This window comes from Sorex araneus, chromosome 1 (assembly GCF_027595985.1).
Source record: "Sorex araneus isolate mSorAra2 chromosome 1, mSorAra2.pri, whole genome shotgun sequence".
Lineage (NCBI taxonomy): Eukaryota > Metazoa > Chordata > Mammalia > Eulipotyphla > Soricidae > Sorex > Sorex araneus.
The window spans coordinates 127388005-127414760 of NC_073302.1; the positions used below are offsets into that span (position 1 = coordinate 127388005).

At 40.4% G+C, this 26756-nt stretch overlaps 1 protein-coding gene across 1 annotated transcript in view; it reads left to right on the forward strand.

The window, feature by feature from the left end:
• C7 (complement C7) overlaps positions 1–26756 on the forward strand; it is a 70652-nt gene that overhangs the window by 16690 nt on the left and 27206 nt on the right. Inside the window, exons 6-11 of the mRNA XM_055142800.1 lie at positions 203–350; positions 2687–2825; positions 15630–15800; positions 17085–17328; positions 21426–21539; positions 25044–25210. Coding sequence (XP_054998775.1) covers positions 203–350; positions 2687–2825; positions 15630–15800; positions 17085–17328; positions 21426–21539; positions 25044–25210 — 983 coding nt within the window. The remainder of the gene's footprint in view (positions 1–202; positions 351–2686; positions 2826–15629; positions 15801–17084; positions 17329–21425; positions 21540–25043; positions 25211–26756) is intronic.

The window sequence follows — 26756 nt, forward strand, 5'->3', positions numbered from 1 at the left end:
CTGCCGAGGTCAGAATCAATTTTGTGTATTTCAGAATAAGAACTTGGATTGCCATCCGTCCTCTGGATGCATCAAGATTTATCTCAACTTCATGTTAGAATATCAGTGCAGTGTTGAGAATGGGGTGAGAGGCAAAATTAGAAAAGTATTGTTTCCCTTCTGCTCTTTCAGTTTTTCATGGGGTGCATTTTCTTGTGTTCAGGTCAGTGCATTAGCAAATCTTTGGTCTGCAATGGGGATTCTGACTGTGAGGAAGATGGTGCTGATGAAGACAAATGTGAGGGCTCAGAGAGCAAACCTTCCTGCAACACCAATAAACCGCCCCCCAACGTAGAACTGACCGGAAATGGGTAAGGTGATGGGTCAAATTTTATGTATGCCGATGGATTAATTTTTAAAAACAGTTAAAATTTTATAGTTTGGTAAGTCTAGTTCAACTGGTATTAGTTCAACTTTGGGATCAGAGATCCTTGACACTGCATAAACATTATTTTAATTCCTATTAATATATCTGCCAGGGGTCACTCCTGAGTTAGGAATAGTCCATGAACACATTGGTTGTGGTTAAAAAAAAAAGGTGAGGGAGGAAAAACAAGCCTCAATGTATTTCATAAAAGAATTTAAGCTGATAAATAATTCATGGGTAAAATAATGAGTCAGAATGGGAAATTTTAAGTGCTCAGAAGTGAATGAGAATGAAAAGATATCCAAACGGACTGGATCCAACAAAAGCAGTGTCCAAAGGCTATAGATTACTTTAAGTAAATAATAGTTTTAACTTCTTAAAATTTTTTGTTTGGGGGCTAGGCCATACACGGTGATGCTCAGGGCTGACTCCTGGCTCTGTGCTCAGGGATCACTCCTGTTGGGGCTCAGGGCATCATATGGGGTGCCAGGGATTGAACTGAGTCAGCTGCATACAGAGCAAGTGCCTTACCTGCTATAGCACAGCTCCAGCCCAGCTTTTGACCTTTTCTAAGTTTCCACTGTCAGAAATAAGAGGAAATCCAACAAATAAACCCAAAGAAGGGAGAAAAAGGTAACAGGGCCAGAGAGATAGTACAGGGGCTAAGCCTTCTACGTGACTGAGCCTCACCTCGCACCCACACAGTCTTCATCACTGGGTACAGCCCTGGAGGCCCTGAGCACTGCTCAGAGGCCTGAATATGCCTCGGGTAGTCACGTGACCCCCAACACCACAGGTCCTGAGCAGAACCACATCTTCAGACTTTTACTTTGAACCACTGGCTGGGCTGACTGGGAAATATTGGGAGGGATCCCCAGGCTTCCTGAGACCACTTAGGATTACATATATATATGCATATATAGATAATATATATATATATATTAACCAGCAGCAGAGCCTGGCAAGCTACCCGTGATGTATTTGATATGCCAAAAAAAGTAACAACAACGTGCTCTTCGTGTTCCTGGAGCCAGCAGATGCCATTGGGCTGCACTATCACATGACAGGGACAAATGAAGATATTACTGGTGCCCGCTCGAGCAAATCGGTGAACAACGGGATGACAGTGATACAGTGATTAGCATATCTGTAAATAAATGTGATAAAGCATAAATTGACTATCTCTAGATTGTCCTATCTTGCATCCAGGTAGACTCCTCTGCCCTGGGGAACACTGACATAGTTGCCACTCTAGGAGAGAAAGAGAGTGAGAGAGGATGGAATCAATGGTGTGGGGCTAGTTATGAGAATGATGACAATAGATGAAAAGCAGTTGCCTAGCTACCTGGACACTTTTATATCCAAGTGAATTTAGGAAAACTATGAGTTTTCCTTTTGAAAGAGAAAGAACTTTCAAGGTTTCAGTACTTAAAAAATATTCCATTTTGGGGGCTGAAGTAATAGTACAGCAGGTAGGAAACTTGCCTTGCATGAGGCCAACCCAGGCTCAATCTCTGGCACCCCGTATAGTCCCCCAGCACTGCCAGGAGTGATCCCCTGATACCGAGTCAAGAGTTATCCCTGAGCACCACTAAGAGTGGCCTCCACCATCCTCCTCTCCCTCCAAATCCATTTTAAGACTGATGTGAGTTTTGGCTTTTGGGGTCACACCTGGCAATGCTTACGGGTTATTTCTGGTTCTGCACTCAGGAATTATTCCTGATGGTGCACAGGGGACCGAAAGAGATGCCAGAGATGGAACGGGAATCAGCTGCGTGCAAGGCAAAAGCCCTACCCGCTGTACTACTGCTCTGGTCCAGAGTGATGTGATTTTTGTTTAACATTTTAAAATTAATTTAAAAAAAAGCAATGCTAAAGTTACTCTAAAGGGTATATCATTCAACAAACTAAGAGGCAATCATATAAAATCTATTATAGTGACTTCTCTCTTTTTAAGTCGTAATTGTATTGGTTTTATCTATAAATTCAGTTTAAAGCCAACTGTCATACATAGAAAAGAATCATGTATTTTTATATATGTTTTCAGGTGAAAATAATTGTGTTTTTCCCAATTACTAGTTCCAACAGTTGGACAAGCAGGGGAAGCTGGATAATGTATGGGCGTGCATTAGGACGCGGTTCTCTTTATTTGAGCTCTCCTAAGGAGATGCCTAACTATAATGTATTTTAAGACGTATTAGAGTTCTCTAATGATGCCCCCTTCAGCAAGTGTGCTATTTTTGATTTTTAACCCTCTTCTCATTCACTTCTTAAAAACAGTTACAATGTACTCACTGGCCAGTTTCGGAAACCAGTCATCAACACTAAAAGCTTTGGCGGTCAGTGCAGGAAAGTGTTTAGTGGAGATGAACGAGATTTCTACAGACTGAGTGGAAATGTCCTCTCCTATACATTTCAGGTACTTAATTACATTGATTTAAGTTTGTTCTCATCTATGAATTATATATTTCCAGGGATCATTCTTTATACAGTATTCACTTTTTGGTACTGTTGAGAGTTTATTTGTGGCTTAATATGTGGGCAGTTCTTATAAATATTTTATATGGACTTATAAAAAAGAATACGCATTCTTTAACTTTGGGCTACAGGACAATGATACTTAGCACTTGTACCATGCAAGCTGACATAGCCTTGTCTCATTTTCAGCTCTCTGCTGCAGAGTACTTAACACTTTAGGGGCAGCCCTGTCTGAACGTTCAAAGTCATGGCTCTGACCATACTGTTATGATTATTCTTGCCATGACCACTTCCTCACCTCTCTTTTTTTTGGGGGAGAGGTCATACCCGGCGATGCTCAGGGGTTACTCCTGGCTCTGCACTCAGGAATTACTCCTGGTGGTGCTCGGGGGACCATGTGGGATGCTGGGAATAAACCCCGGGTCGACCGCATGCAGGACAAATGCCCTACCCGCTGTACTATCGCTCCAGCCCCTCACCTCTCTTAAAAGGCCTTTGATTTTCAAATTGTGAAATACTTCACTTATACAAAAGAAATGGATTGGAGTGATAGCACAGCGGGTAGGGCATTTGTCTTGCACTTGGCTGACCTGGGTTCGATTCCTCTGCCCCTCTTGGAGAGCCCAGCAAGCTACCGAGAGTATCTCGCCTGTACGGCAGAGCCTGGCAAGCTACCCGTGGTGTATTCGATATGCCAAAAACAGTAACAACAAGTCTCCTAATGGAGACGTTACTGGTGCCCGCTCGAACAAATTGATGAACAACGGGACAACAGTGCTACAGTGCTACATACAAAAGAAAATGAATATCATACACATGCTATTTGACAAGAACCAAACAAATACTCACATATAAAGATGGGCACCCTTCCACACACTTTAACAAACAATACACTGACTTAAAAGACTCCCACTTATCCCTCTTGATTTTATCTTGATACCTATGATCTTATATTTTGTATAAAGTAGCACAGCACTGTAGCACTGTCCTCCCTTCGTTCATTGATTTGCTCCAGCAGGCACCAGTAATGTCTTCATTGTGAGACTTATTGTTTCTGTTTTTGGCAAATTGAATATACCACGGGTAGCTTGCCAGGCTCTGCCGTGCAGGCCAGATACTCTTGGTAGCTTGCCAGACTTTCTGAGACGGACGGAGGAATCAAACCCAGGTCAGCTGCAAGCAAGGCAAACTGTGCTATTGCTCCAGTCCTCTTGTGAACTAGTTTCATGAAAATGAGCTAGAATTTCTCTAGGGCATATACTTGGAACTCAAATTGCTGCCATGTAGATCATGTATATTTAATAGCTTCTTAGAGCGTTTCCAAAATGGATGCATCATTTATACCACAATCAGAATCAATGAAGAATAATCTGTGCTTCTTGTCAATATAAATAGGTATTGTCTCACTTGAACATTTTTTTCTGGTCATGGGCCTTTTCTGGTTCTGGGTTTCTCCATCTTGCACGCTGATACTATCACATATACGTTTGAACTTACCCCGTGGCTGCATTTCAACACAAAATCTGTTCACACAGTACAATTTTGGCTCTAAAGGACCATTCCTGAAGATCTTACTGGAGTATAGAGTGAGATTTTCTCTTGCAGTAGTGCAAATGCATGCAACAGAACACTGGAATCTTCATTTAAAATGCTATTCTGTCACAACTTTAACAAAGTGAAACTTCTGCTCCTATCCCACGTTAGTCATTTTCTTGCTCTCCTCTTCCTTGAATTCCTTCTTTCTTCTTAGCTACAAAAACTCAAAATTCAGTGCTTCCTATTATTCCAAACTTGTAAACCAAAACCATTGGGATGTTCAGAGAGAAGGGTGAAATTTTTTCTGTTTTGAAGTTACATGTAAAAACTTAGTTGTTATAAGCATTTTCTGCATTATATTTTGAGCAGCATTGTTAATGTTTTCTATTCATCTCTCTTTGTCTGCATCCCCTCCCCTCCCTTCTCTTATAACTGAGTAGCATTCATGGTGTGTATATATCTACAGTCTACTTACTCATCTGAAATTGGGCATGTGGGTTGTTCAGTTAATACTCTGATGAAGTCGTGGTGACCATGGGCAGAGTCGGGGATTGAATTCCAGTGCATAGGAGGCAAGTAAACTTTGACTGTTGTAAATAGCACTGCACTGAGCATAGGTCTGTTTATTTATATATTTTTGTGGTCTTTTTTTTTTTTTGGATCACACCTGGCAATGCACAGGAGTTACTTCTGGCTCATGCACTTAGGAATTACTCCTGGTGGTGCTCAGGGGACCATATGGGAATCAAACCTGGGTCGGCCCCGTGCAAGGGAAATGCCCTACCCACTGTGCTATTGCTCCAGCCCCTGTTTTTGTGTTTTTGATGTAGCTTCCTAGATGTGAAGTCACTGGGTCATCTGGTAGTTATATTTTTAATTTTTGAGATACCTCCAAACTGTTTTCCATAGAGGTTGAACTAGATGGTTTTCCCATGAAGAATCAATGAGGGTTTCTTTTTCATCATATCCCAGTCATCAGTGGGAGCTTCCAGGGTTTGGTATTGATCATTCTCACTGGTTCTAGATAACATCTCATTGTTGATTTGTTTTTTAGAAGGGCCTTTTGTTTCTTAAGAGTAATCCTTTCCAGAAAAAACATTTCATTATAAATTGTAAACTTGAAACAGGTCAAGTTGTAACAATAAATTTTATTTAGGAGTTATTGAAGTCATGAAAATGGAAAGTGGAACTGATCTGAAAAATAGTTGTGGGGCAAAATTTTGAATATTTATTTTGGGGTCTGGATATAGTCAATTTTTATAGGTTTGATCCTTACACAATCTCTAGCAGAACATTTTACTGTTTATAATTGTTCGCTATTTTATTTTTACTATTTTTATATGTAGAGATCAAAAGAATTTCAACTGTTTTGGACTATATTCCAAATTAACCAGCAGTAAAATTTGCATTCAGTCTGTCAGAATTTATAATTTTCCAATATAATTAACTCTCCTGCAATATTTCATTTACTTTTTCTAAATTGTAGATGGCAAATAATATGCATTGTAATTTAACTTTTTGTCAGAAAAAACATGAGATAGGCATTTGTATGTAGATTATACTTCCTATTTGTAGGAGGACATATTAATAATTCTTTCATAATTTAAAGGGGGAGGATCTCATGCACATACATGTGTATGCTGATCAATTAAAAAACCCACAAGACAGAAAAAATAAGGAAAAATGTTTCTGATATAGTTGGAAGGTAGACATGCTGAAGGTCTGTATCTTCTAAAGAAGGGAATAATTTAATAACAATAATTCTGATATTCATTTTCTTCAACACGGCTTGGCTTTTGGATTGACATCTGAAATGCCTTTCTAGTCACCAAGTTTGAAGGTGTTTGTCAGAAGTAGATGAAAATTATAGCCTGTTACTGAGTGAAGGATTAGCGATGGTTGGAGGATCCAGCCTGAGAAACAGGAGGTAGAAGCAATAAGCAGTTTGTCAGCCTTTGAAGGCTAAACACAGTGTTCACACATTGTGCTGATAGGCTACAATATGCTAAACTCAGTGAATATGCAGGGGGTGAAATTCTCTGGGGTTGAAGTTGGTTTAATTAGAACCACTGGGGATTCAGCAGTCTCTATAGTGAAAGGTGACTACCCCCCAGCCCCCCCCCCCCACACATAAACACTATTACATTTTCTCTTTACTTCTTGGTTTATGGTTATAAAAATGATGATCCGCACCCCCACCCACCCCCCAAAATTCCACAAAAACCCCAGCATCATTAGTCCCTGGAAAAGCTAAATTTGAACAGACAGATGATCAGGATCTCTAGATGACAAGACCCAGAGCTATCCCAGTGACAATTCAGATTCATGAGCATTTGTTCGTGCTGGAATTGCAGTTGTAAAATACATATTACTTGTAGAACAGTGAGAGGCTGGGGGTCAAATTTATGAAGAAATTTGATGATGATAAAACGAATGGTTTGACATTTATTCAATAGATCCGCATGACTATTGGATTGAAATTTTGAATGCTGTCAATAAAATGACTTGTATTTGATTCTGTGAGAATGCTTCTTGAAGATTCAGTGAAGATGTGTAAGGTAAAAAGAAAATGTAATTCAAGATATTCAGGGAACAGAAGCATCGAGGGTTGATTGAGCATTGTGCCAATTCAAATGAGGATGATGACAACCATGATGATTTTCTGTGGTGCTGGAGAATGAACTCAGGTCCTCTAAACTGCACCACTAGGCCACATCTCTGGCCTCAATTCAAATTACTCTTAAGTCCATTTCCTGATAGGTGGCACTTAGCTTAATTAATAATAAAACTATTACTAAATAGACACAAAACAGAATTTAAAAAAATCTATTTTATTTAGTAACTTACTGAGTCAGCCATCTATTTGGATTCCTTGCACATTCTCTGTTTTCTCATATCTTTTATAATCACAAGAATGACTTTGAAATATAAGCACATTTCTGCCCCTTGGCCACTTTGCTCAGTACACTCTGCTTAGTTTGGCCCGGAAGATGGTTGAAAGATAGTGTGCTTATTCTTAGCATGTAACGAGATGCAGATGGTGGTGACTAAAGATTAGGGTAGAGAAAATTAATAACCTCTTGGATCCATCTGCATTTTGTCTTGGTGTACTTACTGCATTATATTTTTTTGAACAGAGATGAGATACTGCATGCATATCAATTTTAACTAATAATTTTCTTATTTGCTGTCTCTTCCAATGTTATAAAAATTGGAGATTTCTAAATCTATTATATTAAGAGAAATAGTTTGAATGTTGATTAAAAACAGCTCACACAGATTAAGAATGCTTTATGTACCAAGCAGTGTTTTAAATATTTATTTTTTATATTTTTGCCACACTGGCCATGCTCAGGGGATACTGTGGGTTCAGTGCTCTGGGGGTAACTTCCAGCGGTACTTGGGGTAACCTTGAAGTACCAGGAATCAAACCTGGGTCTTCTGTACTCCATTCTGTGGAGCTATTTCTCAACCGCGTTTTAGATTTTTTTCCCTATGTAATAATCTAAGAAATTTTCACTAATCTTTATATAGATGAGGAAACTGAGACAAAGAAATGAAACTGAAAAAGAAACTGAGACAAACAAATGCTAATTACTCACAATCAGGGAGGTGGTAGATGAGAAACCCAATAACTGTGATTCTAGAACCCTTGCGGAGTCTGATGCTTTATGCTTTGGTGAGGTTAGAGTGTGTACATATGGTGCAGCATGATGTAATCTAGGAAAAAAGTGAAGCTGTGGGAGAGAAATCAATTTAACAAGTTATTTGAAGAGGTTGGAGGGAGTGTTGGAGGGACAAAAGATAAGTTTAGACAAGAAGAAAGGAAGAGACCAATGCTAGTGAGCGTGTAGATTTGTTATTTGTAGTTTCTGTTTGTGGCAGTGTTAATAAAGAAAGTGGCTAAGGTCATCTGAGGCTGAAGGAAATAGTAAGACTGACAATTATGCTATGCATGAAACTTTCGAAATAGCCTTTAAAACATTTGTTTGGCCACACCTGGTGGTGCTAATGGTTTACTCCAGGGATGCTGGGGATAGAAACAGAGTCTGCCATGTCCAAGGCATGTGCCCTACCTGCTGTACTATCTCTCTGGCCCCTGAAATCAGTTTTGTAAGAAGAATTTAAGGAGCTCCTTTATAGGATTGGACAAACCTCCCAGCACACAGCACTGAGTATGGCATGTATGGTGCTTATGCTTATGATTGTCCTCTACTAGATTAAGAAAGATTAAAATCATATATAGCAATCAATCATCATGAATGAACTTTTTTGCATTTTGTTTTCTCATCTTTCCATTTGCATACTTAATTTTTACAATGGCATAAAAAGACATATGCTGTCTTCTGATATTTTTCTAAATATCTTCTTGTCTTTTTGTTTTCCTGAGCATATACTTGCATGGTTGTAGCAAACAAGATTATTATATATCTGTTTATAATTTAAAATGTATATTTTGGTGGCTGGTGCGATAGCACAGCAGGTAAAGTGTTTGCCTTTGCACGCGGCCGACCCGGGTTTTATTCCCAGCATCCAATATGGTCTCCTGAGCAACGCCGGGGGTAATTCCTGAGTGCAGAGCCAGGAGTGACCTCTGTGCATTGCCAGGTGCGACCCAAAAAGAAAAAGAAATGTATATTTTGTCTTTATAAAGCCTCTTTAAAATGGCTGCTGCATAGTATGCTGTCATTTTCTTTTTAGTTTTGATGTAAAGTATATCATATTCTTCATTTTAACTTTTCTTGTGCTTTTTTATGCTTTGATCTCAAACACACGTGTTATGGATATAAAATAAAAACAAATGCTTGTGAAAGGAAAGTGATCACTGTGAATATTTATATAGAGCAGACATTGTGAGAGGAGGTTATTTTACATGTTTTTTTAATTCTCATGGTGTTTAACTTTTTTCAAAAAATTATTGCCTGTGATTTAAAAAAATTAAATATTTACGGGAAGATTCAGATTCAGCTCTTTTAAAAAATCAAGTTGTCAAATTAGAATCTAAAATTACATATTGCTATTGATGGATCGGTGTGTTCCTTTTATTTCTATTTTTTAAATTTATTTTTTGAAATGTCTTATTTTGGAACTGTGAAAAGAGAGAAAAATGGCGCTCATGTGATAGTACAGGAGGTAGAGTGCTTGTCTTGCACATAAGCCCACCTAGTTTGATCCTCAGCATCCTATACCCAGACCTTGTCAGGAGTAATTAAAATTGCCTCTGAGTGAGAGAGAGAGAGAGGGAGGGAGAGAGGGAGGGAGAGAGGGAGAGGGAGAGAGAGAGAGAAAGAGAGAGAAATAGAGAGAGGGAGAGAGAAAGAGAGACAGGGAGAGAGAGAGGGAGGGAGAGAGGGAGAGGGAGAGAGAGAAAGAGAGAAATCGAGAGAGGGAGAGAGAAAGAGAGAGGGAGAGAGAGGGAGGGAGAGAGAGAGGGAGGGAGAGAGGGAGGGAGAGGGAGAGAGAGAAAGAGAGAGAGAAATAGAGAGAGGGAGAGAGAGAGAAAGAGAGAGGGAGAAAGAGAGGGAGGGAGAGAGAGAGGGAGGGAGGAAAGACCTGGAATGCTTCTTGAGCCAAGGTGTGTCCTGCTTTGGGAAAAATGACCTCCCAGGAGTGTTCAGGGCTGGTGTTGGGGTGACCTGTTGTGCCTCAGCTAGAACCTGGGTTTCCTGCATGCAGAACAGGAGCTCCAGCTCTATGACCTCTCTTCCCAGCCCCTGTGAGTGCTTACTTTTATTTTGACTCTTCCTTTGACTGGATGTTTCTGATATTTATAATACTTGTCAGCCCCTGTGAATACCATATTTTGATATTTGGTTGAGGATGAAGTAAAGGCTAAGTAAATTATTATCTTTTCTTGAATTCTATGAATGCCAGAGTTCTCATTTTTGTTAGCCATGTGTGACAATCCTGTTGTCTTTTAAACGATTCTTTGGGGATGATTTTCTTCTACTATATAGAACAGAGGAAAAAATGTACAATTTTAAAATTTGTTCAAGTCAGGTAGAAAGTTGAATGTTTTACTGTGTCCTTTTGACATAAATCCATCCTATAAGAATACTACATTACATAAATAGTCTCAGCTTTCTGAAAGATCTAATTTTTCTATAATCTATTATCTGTTTTCCTCTCTTAGATGAGATTTAAGCAAATGCTTTGTAGTTCTCTATTAGTATATCTTTGTTAAGCTGCTCACTTGTGTGCTAGATGTTGAATTTTATTTCTTCCAAATTTGATTTTATTAAAGCACCATGATTTTTTTAAAAAATATTGAATCACTGTGAGATATTTATAAGATTTCATGTTTGGGTTACAATCACACAATGATCAAACACCTATCCCTCCACCAGTGCACATTCCCCACCACCAATATCCCCGGTATACCCCCCTTTCCTACCCTCCCCCTGCCTCCATGGCAGACAATATTCCCCATACTCTCTTTCTCTCCTTTTGGGCATTATGGATTGCAGCACAGACACTGATAGGTCATCATGTTTGGTCCATTATCTACTTTCGGCCCAAATCTCCGATCTCGACTGGTTTCTCCAGACATCATTTTCTTAGTTATCCCTTCTCTATTCCATCTGCCTTCTCCTCTCCACTCATGAAGCAGGCTTCCAGCTATGGGGCAATCTCCTGGCTCTTGTCTCTACTGTCCTTGGGTGTCAGCCTCATGTGATGTTATCCTATACTCCACAAATGAGTGCAGTCCTTCTGTCTGTCCCTCTCTTTCTGAGTCATTTCACTTAGCATGATATCTAAATGGATATCCATGTCTATCCATTTATAAAAAGATTTTATAGCATCATCTCTCCTAACAGCTGCATAGTATTCCACTGTGTAGATGTACCAAAGTTTCTTTAACCAGTCATCTGTTCTTTTTTTAAATTTTTTTTAATTTTTTGCCTTTTGGGTCACACCTGGCAATGCACAGGGGTTACTCCTGGCTCATGCACTCAGGAATCACCCCTGGCGGTGCTCAGGGGACCATATGGGATGTCATCTGTTCTAGGGCACTTGGGTTGTTTCCAGATTTTGGCTATTGTGAACAGTGCTGCAATGAACATATAGGTACAGATGTCATTTCTACTGAAAGCACTGTGATTTATAAATTATTCAAATTTAGGTTTTAGATGGGCTGGAGTGATAGCACAGTGGTAGGGTGGTCACCTTTCACGTGGCTGACCCGTGTTCGGTTCCTCCGCCCCTCTCGGAGAGCCCGGCAAGCTACCGAGAGTATGGAGCCAGCACAGCAGAGCCTGGCAAGCTACCCGTGGCATATTCAATATGCCCAAAACAGTAACAATAAGTCTCTCAATGAGAGACGTTACTGGTGCCCACTTGAACAAGTTGATGAGCAACTGGATGACAGTGGCAGTGGCAGGTTTTAGATATATATTGTTCTGTCACTAATCCTGTCACCAGTGTCAACTTCTCTCCACTAGCATCCCAAGGTTCCCTGTCCTACGCCCCACCCAACACTTCTGCCTCATCTCAAGACTGCCATCTTGACAGATACCTTTTAAAATTTGGTTATTACCATTCAGTACCTGTTTTGCAAACCATAACGACCAAAAGAAATGTGGCAGGGGTGGGGTGTGTCAGGGGGTTGGGATGGGAGGAGAGAGGGGAGCGAGAGAGAGGGAGAGAGAGAGAGGGAGAGAAAGAGAAAGAAAGGAGAGGAGAGGAGAGGAGAGGAGAGGAGAGGAGAGGAGAGGAGAGGAGAGGAGAGGAGAGGAGAGGAGAGGAGAGGAGAGGAGAGACAGAGTGTGCCTGCCACAGAGGCAGACTGGGGGGGTGGAAGGAGGGAAACTGGGAATATTGGTTGTGAGAAATGTACACTAGTGAAGGGATGGGTGTTGGAACATTGTATGACTGAAATCCAATCATGAGCAACTTTGTGACTGTATATCACGGTGATTTAATTAGAAAAATTAATTTGGTTGTTAAAGGTTGGGCCTCATGATTTCAGTGTTGTTGACTCTTGGTTTGAATATTTAGCTCTATCATTCTTTAACACCAATGATGTACCCTGCTCCTTGCACCTGTTGCTTCTCACCTGTCTCTTGTTAAATGAAATAAAGGAAGAAGAGGAAAGATTAACCGAGGATGATATCACTTATATATGGTATTTCAAGTAGCTGGATGAGAAAATCCGATGGTTTAAGAGGGATGCCTAGATCACCCCTAGTCCCAAAGTATAGGGAAGAGAAGAAAATGTTGAATTTTTTAAAAAAGGAATATGTTTATTTATTTTTAAAAAATTATCAGAAAATTAATATTTTATCCAGAAAGGCAGCATTAAAATTAATAGCAATGTTAATTATCCCTTTCTGTCAAAAAACTCTACAAGTAAGTATAAATAAGATTACAGTATTTATTTAAATGTGGGAAGACAGACTTTATTCAGTCATTTATCCAGTGTTTAGCATCAGTGCTTCCCCCTTTTCCCCCCACCCCCAAACAACAGTATACCAGGCATGGAAAATACGGAAGTGAAAAAGCTATTATGAATACAATGCCTGCCTTTGCAGAACTCATGGATTAATAAGAGATTAAACAATATTTTTCAAGAACACAGTCTTCACATTTTTAAAATTTTTTTTACTTTTTTTAATTGAATCACCATGTGGAAAGTTACAAAGTTCTCAGGCTTATGTCTCAGTTATACAATATTCAAACACCCATCCCTTCAGCAGTGCCCATATTCCACCACCAAAAACCCCAGTATACCTCCCGTCCCCGCCCCCCCACCCCCAATTGCATAACTGATGAATTTCTTTTCATTTTCTCTTTACCTTGATTACATTCCATATTTCAACACAAAACTCACTATTGTTGTTGGAGTTTCCCCCTAAGAAAGACAGCCCTACCAAGGAAGCATTTGATAATTAGTTTTCCATTGCTTAGAATGAAGAGATATGTAGCCCCACTGCTTCAAGTACATAACTATTTTTTTCCTTTTACTTTTTTTTTACTCATCCCCCTTCCTGCACCTCCTAGTATGGTGGACCCCACGCCACGTTTCTCCCCCAAAATGGGAAACAACTGGGAAAGACGGATATTTCCTCTTCTTGGCCGGCGTGGGGCTATTGCTTAGTCTAGAGAAATGGCTGCTACTTTGATTACCTTCAATATTTCAGCAAAAAACTCACTGTTATTGTTTGGAGTTTCCCCCCAAAGTCAGACCTGCTAAAAAGGAACCGTTTCACATTGCTGACAATTAAGAGATGTTAAGTCTCGCAGCCACATGGTTTTGGATTTCTGTATAAAGTCCAGGGAAAATTCTGCCAGAAATTGAATAGCCCAGCTCACAGTCCCAGTGCATTGCTGTAAAAAGCTGCTCTGGATGCCAAAATGTGTTAGAAGGCCTCTGGAATCAAAGTCTTTAGGAGCAGAGGGTCCGTTTTGCTCTCAGCAGTTCCGGATTTATCTGGGTCGAGGGCGTGCCGGTAACACCCACTTCCCATGATTACCTAGGAGCCCCAAAGTGTAAAAACCATATACATCTGAGTTAGGAGTCTTAGAAGGTGGCTCTCACCACGTGGATATTGCTGCCGCTGCCATTTTCCGTGCAGAAAAACAGGGTGGAGAGGAAAGATCCATCCCCAGGCAGCGTGGATTTGTAGCCCAGCTCACAGTCCCAGTGCATTGCTGTAAGAAGTGGCTCTGGATGCCAAAATGGGTTAGAAGTCCTCTGGAATCAAAGTCTTTAGGAGCAGAGGGTCCCTCTTTACATTCTTGACTATAGCAGATCTATGTAACAAAACCACAGTATGTAAGAACAATAATATAACAATAGATTTAAAATGAAATTATAGTTTTTGCCTTATTTTTGTTTGTTTGCTTGTTTTGGGGCCACACCTGGTTCTGTTCTCAGGGCTCACTCCTGGTGGTGCTCAAGGGCTCGTATGTGGTCCTGGAATAACAACCAGAATAATAACCAGAATCAGCCACAGACAAGACAAGAATGTTACCCAGGAACTATTTCTTTTCCTCTCTCTCTTTTAAATTTATTTATTTATTATTTTACTTTGCCCCTTACACTTTATATATACATCATGATTTACAAAGTTGTTCATGATGATTTGTCACAGGCATTCAATGTTCAAACACCACCATTACATCTTCCCACTACCATTGTCTCTAATTTTCCCAACCGCCCCTTAAGCCTGACCCATGGCAGATCCTTCATAATTTCTTTACTATTGCTTATTATCAATAATTTGCTAAGAGAATAATAAAAATATTTCTTTAGAAGAAAGTTAGTGAAGATTTTTATATCTCACCTTGAAGACATTAAGTCCATGTAAAAGAGATAGCTAAGATGTTGATTAAGCTTTCTGTCTTTATATTTTGTTAATTGAGATTGGTTGCTTTCTATATTACATCCCATCCAATCTGGTGTGTTATTACTGATTTATCAATGTTGTAGAGAGGCTGCATGCTCCAGGAAGTCCAAAATTTTTAATAAGTTGATACAACTGGAATTAAATTTTTAATTTCATTGTGGCTTTGAAGTGACTCAGCCTTGCACAGTGTCTTAGAGAATCTTCTGGAACGTGTTGATCTTTTTTGAGATTTATTTGTGAATCTCTGGATCATAACCAGTAAATGAGCTTAAATGGTGCTAAAGGTACTTCATGGGTGTGACTGCAGGGACTTCTGGAAGTACAGGGAGATGGGGACAGGTAGCCTATTCCACTTTGTAATAGCTTGGAGATTTCAGTCACAATAAAAAGGACTATGTTTGGGGTTGGAGCAATAGCTCAGCGGTAGGGCGTTTGCCTTGCACGCAGCCGACCTGGGTTTGATTCTCAGCATCCCATATGGTCCCCTGAGTACCGCCAGGAGTAATTCCTGAGTGCAAAGCCAGCAGTAACCCCTGAGCATCACCAGATGTGACCCAAAAAGCCAAAAAAAAAAGGACAATGTTTATACCCACATCTTGTAACTTAGTTGGCATTACCATTATTGATACTATATTTCTTATTAAACAAAGACTAGTTGGAGAATGAACTATATTCCTTGTACTCAGACAAGCCTGGTTTGAATAAATCCCAGTTGTTTTCTGTCAAGGAAACACTTTGTCTTTTGGAAAAAATTACATAAATATATAATCAGTTTTTGTATTAATGAAACCACGATTACATTCTTATTTATATCCAAACTCTTAATTTGCTCACAGCAAAATTCTTCATTTTCTTTATAGGTGAAAATAAATAATGATTTTAATTATGAATTTTACAACAGTACTTGGTCTTATGTAAAACAAACATCAACATATCAGACATCATCTCGGCATAAATCTTCCTTCTTTGGATCTTCAAGTTCTTTTTCATCTACACCTTTTTCAGGAAAATTTGAAGATCATAGCCAAAAGGTTAGTAAAAATATTAGTAAACTTTTCTTTATTTTACAGATTTGGGTACTTCTTTTTTTACATTTATTTTATTCTTTAATTAGTGAATCACCATGAGGGTACAGATACAGATTCACACATTTTTGAGCTTGTTTTTCCCTCATACAATGTTCGCAAACACATCCTTTCACCACTGCCCATTCTCCACCACCAATAAACCAGGTATCCCTCCCACCCCCCAATCCCATATCCCCCCCACCCCACCCTGCTTCTGTGGCAGGGTATTCCCTTTTGATCTCTCTATATATTTGAGTACTTCTAACATTAATAAAAGTATACTAATCAAAGTTTATAGTTTGCTGCAGGTTGACTTTAGGTTGACCTTACGACCACTCACTACTTTCAGACTAAGGGCTGGAGCGATAGCACAGCGGATAGGGCATTTGCTATGCATGAGGCCAAGCGGGGTTCGATTCCTTTGCCCCACTCAGAGAGCCTGGCAAGCTACCGAGAGTATCTTGCCCGAATGGCAGAACCTGCCAAGCTCCTCTTGGCGTATTCGATATACCCAAAAATAGTAACAAGTCTCACAATGGAGACGTTACTGGTGCCTGCTTGAGCAAATCGATGAGCAATGGGATGACAGTGATACAGTGATACAGTAATATTAATCAAAATGCTCAGCTTTAATTTTAAAAAAGCAGAACAATAGTTTCTCTTTCAAAGAGATAGTATGAAATGTTGGAGAAATAGGACAGTGGGTAGAGAACTTTCTTTGCATGCAGCCAACCTGGTGTTTGATCCCCAGTACTCTATATGGTCCCTAGAATCCTACCAGGAGTGATTCCTGAGCACAGAGCCAGAAGTAATAACCGAGCATGCCAAGTATGACCTTTAGGAGACAATTCTTTTTAAAAATATATTTATTTGTACTTTAAATTTTTTATTAAATAATTCTTATTTGAAAATATTTAAAAACATTGCAGTCAAATATTCTAGTTAATACTGTCCTAGCTTTATAGTGTATATTTGAGTCCTTTTTTTGTAGTTGAGGAACACATAGTTTACACATAATCTTGGTGACTTAAAGGCCATCTGTAAATGGAATTGCCATGCAATAACAGAAATTTTTCCTGTTTAGGATTTCAAGCATTTCTGAATTGCTTCAGTTGGTGGTCTCAAAAGATACTTCTGTATGCATCAAAAGTGAAAATTCTTAGAGTCTGGGTTAATTGGAGGTGGTCTTTGATGATGACAAAGAGCAGGGAACTAATACCATTGCCTTTATACCTTTTCTTCCCACAGAGTTACCAACTGATGGTTATTCAGAACACTGTTGAAGTGGCTCAGTTTATCAATAACAATCCAGAATTTTTGCAACTTGCGGAATCATTCTGGAAGGAACTTTCCTACCTTCCCTCTCTGTATGACTACAGTGCCTACCGGAGACTGATTGATCAGTACGGGACACATTATCTGCAGTCTGGGTCCTTGGGAGGAGAATATCAACTTCTATTTTATATGGACTCAGAAAAATTCAAAGAACATGGTAGAGTACTAAATAATTGTTATATGGAGCATTACAGGAATTTTAATGTGGGAAATAATGTCTTGTTAAACCATTGAACTCTAAATTATGGCAAATAGAGATTAAATAGCAAAGAAGTCAAACATGGCAGGACTCCACCTGACTAATTAAAATCTCTCAAGTTTTAAAAGTCGTATTTACTCTTTTGACAGTACCCTAAAATGTGAGTTAAGCCATTATCATTATGGGTTATCTTTAAAATGTGGTTCCTTAGAATTTTTAGGATACTTAAAGAAGTTTTTCTATTTCTCCTATTAAATAATATTCCTCTAGGAAAGCATCTGAGGAATTCACTTGTATTAAGTAAAATAAGAATATTTTAGAGAATACTTTATTCACCTCTGCTCTTTAAACCTTTTTCTGTTTCTCAGATTAAGTAATATTGCTCAGAGAAAGCATATGAGGAATTTACTTCTATTAAAGAAGTGAATAATATGTTAGAGAACCGTTTTATCCACCTCTGTTCTTTGCCACTCACGTGCTGAAAAATACCTGCTCTTGATATCAGTAGTTTGCTTGTTACCAATACTTGTATGAAATAATAGTTTGAATTTATTGAATTCCTTCTTGAGCACAGGTGAGTTTAGAGGTGAGGAATGATCGTCCCTCCTGCCGAGGGAGAGGCCATCTGATTCCTGTCAGAGCCGTGGAGACTCAGTGCCACACAAGGCTCGTCTAAGTGCATGGAGACCTTAAGAAGGTCTACCTGATTCCCAGATGAGCATAGTCTCTAACATTGCTCCTAGAGTGGCAGGATTTTGCTAGTACAGAGGCACACCTCTGAGTTCATGTTTTGTGAACATCACAGTGCAGACCCTGATGCGGTAAGGGAGAGAATAATGTTTTACTACTTTGGTCTTCCTCTGAGACTTTGGGCCCAGGTTTACTGATGGTTCAAGTCAAGTGTCCTCCTTCTCAGCTTGGTTCTGTGAGGATACCCACCAACTTCTCCATTCCAAATCACCTCTCAGAGTGCCTCTCTTTGTCAAAACTTTCTTGCATATCACCCTAGAGAAGAGGAAGTCTTCTCAGCTAAGATTCAGAGGACAATTCGTAGTCTTACCTTATGGGGGAACTACAATATATTTTCTGTGTTTCCATTGGCCCTACGTTCTACCGATAAACTATTTGTGGGAGAGGGAGCACAGCCGACAGTGCTCAGGATTTACTCCTGGCTTTGCACTCAGGGCTCACTCCTGGAGCTTCTCAGAGGACAATCTAAGGAGCTGGAGAAAGAATCTGGCTTGACTGTGTGCAAGACATGCACCCTAGGGCCTGGAGCGATAGCACAGAGGGTACGGCGTTTGCCTTGCATGCGGCCAACCTGGGTTCGATTCCCAGCATCCCATATGGTCCCCCAGCACCGCCAGGAGTAATTCCTGAGTGCAGAGCCAAAAGTAACCCCTGTGCATCCCTGGGTGTGACCCAAAAAGCCAAAAAAAAAAAAGAAAAAGAAAGAAAAAAGACAAGCACCCTACTTGCTGTACTATCAGTCTGGCCCCCTCTACTAATGAATATTTAACTCAAATTTTAACTTTTCTAACATCACAGGTTGAAATGAATGCACAAGCACAGGTTTTATCCCAACAGTATTTCTTTGGAAAATTAATTGAGCAAGAGTCTTGATCTAAATTCAGATTGCTGCCCATTATATTTTCCCCTCGTACGTAAAAGAAACAAAAAAGATTTTTTTAAAAAAGCTTTCCAAATTGGTATGTGGATTTTTCTTTTAACTTTGAGTAAAACACTTCGTTTTGAGAAGTTTCTACTTCTCTAAAAGTTTTAATTAAAATATTATCTAAGCTCCTGGGATAAAATATACCCCTAACTCTTCATTGCTCATTAAGAAATAGGGGAAAAAAAGACAGCATAGCAGGTAAATTGTTTGCCTTGTATGTGGCTAAAGGGGGTTTAATCCCTGGTACCCCATATTATTCAGTCAGCCAAATCGGGTGTAATCCCTGAGTGCAGAGACAGGAGCAAGTTCTGAAGACTGCCAGGTATGGCCCCCAAATCAACAAACATAAAAAGGGTAATATTAAAAAGATACAGTAATATTATGTAAAATTTAGTTATTATATATATTTAAATTTTTTTACTGAATCACCATGTGAAAAGTTACAAAGCTTTTAGGCTTAAGTCTCAGTCATACAATGATCGAACACCCATCCTTTCACCAGTGCACATGTTCAACCAGCAAGAACCTCAGTATATCTCCCATCCCACCCCCAACCCCCGCCTGTGTGGCTGATGATTTTCACTTTACTTTCTCTTTACTTTGATTGCATTCAATATTTCAACAGGAAGCTCACCATTATTATTTGGAATTTCCCCCCAACAATCAGACCTGCCAAAGAGGCAGCATCTGATAATTTGTTTTCCATTGCTGAGAATGAAGAGCATACAAGGTTTTGGATTTCTGGTATTTTAGTAACTAAGTCCAGAGAAATTTCTGCCAGAAATTGCATTATTGCAAGCTCGTACCTCTGTTTGGTGGGTTTTATAAGATGCGGTCGCCATGCCACCAGGGGGAAAGGAAAAGCCGAGAGAGAATAACCTTTCCCCTCCCGGGGCAGCATGGGGCCATAGCTTAGTTCACAGTCTAGAGGCATTTCTGCAAGAAGCTGCTGGTGCTGAAAGTAGTTAGTTGGCCTCCGGGATCATGGGCGTTCAGGAATAGAGGGGCCGCTCCTGTGTGGCTGCTTGGGTCACATCTGGGTGGAGAGCAGCCAATTTATTATATTATTATACATTCTTAAAAATAGACTAAACTACATCTGATGAGTGGAAATTGTTTCTGTGAAGGATATAGATTGCTGTAGCACTGTTGTCCCTTTGTTCATCGGTTTGCTTGAGTGGGCACCACTAATGTCTTCATTGTGAGACTTGCTGTTACTGTTTTTGGCATATCGAATACGCCACGGGTAGCTTGCCAGGCTCTGCCATGTGGGTGAGATACTCTCAGTAGCGTGCGGGCTCTCCAAGAGGGATGGAGGAAACAAACCCTGGTCCGCCACGTGCAAGGCAAGTGCCCTGCCCACTGTGCTATGGCTCCAGCCCAAATGATATAGATCACGGGGAGAAAATGCTAGAAATCAGAGATATTAAGGGTGTTAAAGATGGGGGGATTGAAGCTTTTAGAAATTATTTACTTTAGCACTAGGACTGGAGCGATAGCATGGCGGGTAGGGTGTTTTCCTTGCACTTGGGTGACCCAGTTTGATTCCTCCACCCCTCTCAGAGAGTCCAGAATCTGCAAGCTATGAGACTATACTGCCCGCAGGGTGGAGCTTGGCAAGCTACTCATGGCGTGGCATATTCAATATGCCAAAAACAGTAGCAACAAGTCTCACAATGAGACATTACTGGTGCCTGCTTGAGCAAATTGATGAACAGGACAACAGTGCTGCAACACTAGAACCCAGGTTTTGAAGTCTCCATTAGGCAGACTGAAGTTTGTAACACACCTATCCTTTTTTTGTTTCCTTTTTTGGTCACACCCGGCAATTCTTAGGGGTGACTTCTGACTCTGCACTCAGAAGGAGCCACTCCTTTCAGTGCTCGGGGACCATATGGGATGCTGGGAATCGAACCCAGGTTGGCTGCCTGCAAGGCAAATGCCCTACCCTCTGTGCTATTGCTCCAGCCCCAGATAACACACCTATCTTTATATTTTTGCTTTATGCCTAAGAAACTATGTATAGATGAAGTATCACCCCTGCACTGTTTAAGGCAGCAATTGTCCTGTCTCTTCTCCAATGTCAAAGCTAACAGAAGCTAGCATTTGTTCAGTGATCTAGATGTAAATTTTCCAGACTTGATGCTTCACTCTTCAATTATATGCATGTATCTGTTACTTTTTTTTAAATTATGAAAGTCCTGCAACCCTTCCTCTAGTCCTTGATTCTAGGGGAGCACTCAAAAATGTATGTATCTTATTCCTCTTGATTAGCAGGAAACCTCTTCTCCGCCCCCCACCCCCCCCACACCTGGCTGCTGCTCAAAGAAGGTCTTCAACAAAAGCTGAAATTAAACATGTTTCAAACATTTATTCCCAGGTCTGACTGCAGAAAATAAACAGGAATGTGCCTCTTCAAGTTCCGGGGTTTTCTTTTCTCAGTCATCGGAACAGAATTGCAAGTGGCTGGAAGATGCCTTAAAAAACGCTGCAGGTGAATAGGAGTGGCTACTTGAAGCCTCTTAGTGTCTGTCCCCTTTCCTGGTGATTTATTATTAGTGTGCAAGGGCTTCCTTGGCATTCTACTGTTATTTTGATTGGTTATTTCTTCCTGGGACTTCTCTCTCATCTCTCATTGCAGTGTGATATGTGGGGCTGGAAGTTCAGAATGGCATTGTCTCTGCTTTCTTTTCTGTGTCAACAGTGAAGAAGCTAGAAAAGGGACACCCTCAGGCAAAGGTTTAAGTTTTGCTCAGTGACACAGTTGTTCCGTATTCATATTCGATGGTGGTGACAGAGAGGGTGGGGAAGGGGACAGGCTAGTCTTTGTGTGAGGAACAGGAAGGAAAGGAGATTTGGTCGTGCCTGAGACACCTTCTTGAGGAGCTGGGATTTCTTCCTGATGACAGGAGCATACTAATAAAGGATTTCGTGCAGGGAAAGATTAGAGGGGAAATGATTGAGTCCAAACAAAGCTGTGTAAATAGAAGAGGGACTGAGAATGAAGAATCTGAGAAAACAGGAACTGGAAAATATTAGGAATATGGAAGGTAAAGGAGAAGTCAACAGAGAGATATGCTAGAGAGACGGTGAATGAGAGGCAGATGAAGATTCTACGGGATTCCTAAAGCTCAATTGGCTGAACATGAAAAAACTTTTTATTTTATTTAAATAATTATTTGTTTATTTTTGGGGGGACATGCCTGGTGGTGCTGGGGGGGACCATGTAGTACTGGGGATTGAATTCTTGGTTCTTGCATGCACAGTGTGCACCCCAGCCTTTTGAGCCTTCTCCTTGGCCCTATTTTCCAAACTTAAATGAAATAGAGGTAATTTAGCTTCAAAGACTGTATGTGTTTTAGGGGTCTGGCAAGCTACCTGTTGGTGAATTTGATATGCTAAAAACAGTAATGATAGGTCTCATTCCCCTGACCCTGAAAGAGCCTCCAATCGTTGGGAATGATGAGTAAGGAGAGGCTGCTAATATCTCAGGGTTGGGAGGAATAGAGACGCTAGTAGTGCCTGCTAGAGTAAATTGAAGAACAATGGGATGACAGTGATAAGTGATAAAGTGATATGTTTTAGGGGTACAAAGTCATACCTTTAGAATGAAGTCTTTCTCCCTCCTTCCCTTCCCCTTTGTTGTTAAGACCCAGGGAACTTTTATAAAATTGAAAATTTAAAAAAATGTGTTCCCACCCTTTCCCTTTCCTTCTTAGTTTTTGGTGATGTTGCTGTTGTTGTGATGACCAGGGCTTGCCCACAGCCCTGGTGAGGGTGTGTGCACATTTTTATTTGTGATGTTCAATGTTCATGAAAGTAACACATCAGGTGGCTGCGGTTGTTCCCCGGCTTGCCAACATCTCTCCCGGATGCTCACTCTTAGTTAAAGCTCACAAGTTTCCGTTTAGATGCTTGTGGTGGTGCTTGAGCATCTGCTCTCCAGAGCTCCCACTTCCTGTTTTGCAGTGATGGCATGTCTTTTTTCGGAGGTGGTGGTGCTTTCACATACACCTGGCTGTGGTCTGGCTGAGAATCGCTTGCAGCATAGGCAGCTACAGGCAGCAGAGCTGCCAGGCTCAAGTAGCTGTGTCTAGGCTCACATTCAGCATGAGAAGACTCTGAGAATTTGAACTCATGACCATGCACTTAGCCACCCCACTGATCCTCCGGACCCATAGTACTTTTACTACTTGAAAAATATAAAAAATAATTCTCTCATATCATTTGCTGTCGGGTTATAATTGCATTCTCTTCCCTCTTAATAGATATTATTCTTTTAATGATTTTTAAAATTTGATTGTAATGAATCGCCCGTGAGATATAGTTACAGACTTATAAAATTTCATGATTACGTTTCAGTCATACAATGTTCAAGTACCCATCCCTCCACCAGTGTCCATTCTCCATCATCAATGTTCCCAGTATCCTTCCCGCCACCCCCACCCCTTCCCACCCCCTGCCTCTGTGGCAGGCACCTTCCCTCTTACTCTCTCTCTCCTTCTGGGTATTATGGTTTGCAATTCAGGTACTACATGGCCGTCATGTTTGGTCCATAGTCTACTTTCAGCATGCATCTGCCATCCCAAGTGAGCGCTCCAACCATCATTTACTTAGTGGTCTCTTTTTCTATCCCAGCTGCCTTTTTCCCCAGCACATGAGACTGGCTTCCAAGCCATGGAGCGATCCACCTGGCCCTTGTCTCTAACTGGCCTTAGGAGTTAGTCTCTTATTATATTACTTTATAGTCCACAAATGGAGAGAAGTCATTCTATGTCTGTCCTTCTCTGACTGATTTCACTTAGCATGATACTCTCCATAGCCATCCACTTTACATATTATTTTTGAAAGTAGTTTTTATATCATAGCACAACCAAATAAAAATTACAGAGTTCCCATATACTTGCCATTCTTACATGGGCACACGATCTCTCAGATCCCTCACTGTAAGTGAACAATGCCATGATAGAACATTCGTGATTGTAGTGGCAGAGAGTCAATTTCCCCCTACACTTTAGATTTCCCTCCAGCTGAGAAGCAATCAAATTAGCTTTAAACAGGCAAAGCAGGAGAAAAAAACAAATTTAATTCTGTGTGGAGTATCTACATGAATATGGGTCCTAAAGGCATTGAGGCAAAATGAGGATGTATAGATCCTGAGATAAGCGATAAGAGAGAGACAGGTGGCTTTAGGGAGTGAGAAGGGACCTCCCATGATGAAGACAGAGAGGTGACTTGTATGACAAAGAACAGGTGCTCAGCTGTTAGATTTTCATGCTCATTTAGATAGATAAAGGTTATTTCCGACAAAAATATGAACTCTAGGTGATATCCTCAGTTTTCATTCTCCTGGGTAGTCCAGGGAGTAGAACGTTTTCTTGTGAGTATTTAGGTCTTAATTAGCCTTAGCTTGAAACAATCCACAAGCCCAAGTGACATATCTTGGGAGACCTGTTTGAGCAATTTTTTTCCCCACATCCAGAGATGCTCAGGGGATAACTCCTGCTCTGCACTCAGGAATTAATCCTTGCAGTGCTCAGGGAGACCATATGGAATATCAGGGATCGAATCCGGGTCAGCCACTTGTGATGCAAACACCCTACTCTGTACTGGTGCCCTGGCCTCTGTTTTTGAGCATTTTGAAGAAGTTTCTTCCTCCTTACAATGGGCATACCCCTGATTATCACCCAGGGTCCATAGCTTACTCTAGGTTCACTCATAGTGTTGTACATTGATGGGCTTAGACAAATCTATAGTGCCATGTATGCATCCAGAGCAATTTCACTGCCTTAAAAATCCATTTTGCTCCACTTATTCATCCTTTGCCCATCCCTGGAAACCACTGATAATTTTACTGCCTACAGTTTTTTTCTTTTCCAGAATATCATGCAATTAAATGGGTTCTACTTTAATACCAGATAGATTTTTTGCTTGTATATTCTCACTTTCATCTTATTTGTACGTCTGAAGTTTTTCATTTGATTTTTCACTTGTGTAGGAACTCGGAGCAATGTGCTGAGAGGACACCCATTTGTCAGAGGGGGAAATGCAGGTTTAGTGTCTGGCCTAAGTTTTCTGGACCTTGACAATCCAGCTGGAAATAGACAGCGGTATTCTTCTTGGGCAGGATCTGTGACTAATCTTCCTCAAGTTATAAAACAAAAGGTATGCTATGCTCCCTTTAAAGCAGTAGAAAACAGTCATGTTTATTTGCACTGGGAAAATGAGATTAAAGCAAGGTGGTTAAATAGAGAAGGCTGTAATTAGCATTTTCTGTATCCCAATTATGTTTTGTAGTAAAATGAATGCATACATAATAATAAGAAACAGAAGGTTCATTATCTCATATGTCCACATTCCAGTTGTAAAGGTTAAATGTCTTCTAAGTCCCAAGAGAAATTAATGCAACATTTGCATTTTAAGCACTGGACATAATTTGGTTATGTTTTTCTTGGTTCCTAATTTAGAGGAATTATAGATTTTTGCAAGAGGAAGGCATTTATCCTAGTCTACTCTGACAATCCTCAGAATACCTTTCTTCCAGTGGCTGCAGCTGGTAGACTCCGGGAGTCATAAAAATGAAGATTGCACCAATTTGGTTGAAAGAATCTTAGGATGTTTTTTATAGTTAGTCTTGATATTTTTATTGATAGTTTTCATATTTTTAATGTTTTTTATACATTTTAATTTTTAATGACTTCCCTTCCCTCTCCTTTTGTTGCTTTTGTTGCAATGGCTGATGTTGCAATGTTGTTGCCATGTTGAACACACTTGATTACAGTGTGCTGGAGATTGTACATTTGGGGATTCGAAACCCAGAGCCTCTGGGTTGCACTTAGGAATATAGGATAGTGCCAGGGATGAACTATGACCTCACCAAGCTCAGGCTTGCAAGGAGGTGTTTTTGCCGTTGAGTCATTCCCAGCCCCAGCCCTTTATAGGGAAATAGTTGTGTCTTTAAAATCAGGAAGCTAGGAGTAATTACAGATTGAATGGCTGAGAGATAGTACAGCTGGTAACGTGCTTCTCTGAAGCCAACCCAGGTTGGGTCCCTAGCACCACATGGTGATCCTTGAGCACAGATCCAGGAGTAAGACCTCAGTACAGTGACCGTGGCCGCTAAACAAAGCTAGAATAAGGACAACAGATCTTGTGGAAAAATTGAAGTCAGTGACACAACATGCAAAATTGAGGCCTAGTACACAAATAGAGACACAAAAAAACCCCAGCACAGTTTTTATTTTTGGTTTTAAATGTACTATAATAAATTGGCAAAAAACAAAACCAAACCCTGAAGCTTTCTGGGTGATGTAAGGATTAGTTTGTTCGTTTATTGTGAGGTGGTAGGAGAGTGATAAGACACTGCAAATGCTCTCACATCAGATCCAGGCACATATTTTATTATTTAGGTGGTCAACTAGGTGAACTTCAGCTGAATTATATCCAGTTTTCTGTCTCTATTGGGGAAGGGAGGCTATCTATACCTAATGGTCCCTGGGCCTGGGCCTGGCTCTGTGTTCAGGAGTAGTCTCTGGCGGTACTGCTCAGGGGACCATGTGCAGTGCTGGGGATTGAACCAAGCTTGGCCATGCGCTTACTCCTGTACTATCTTTCCGCCTCCTACCTGGTCGTTATTGTGAATGAAGTTGTGCATAAGAAAGTCAAAATGTGTGATATACACATATTTTTCCAGGCTCGTCTTGGAACTTGT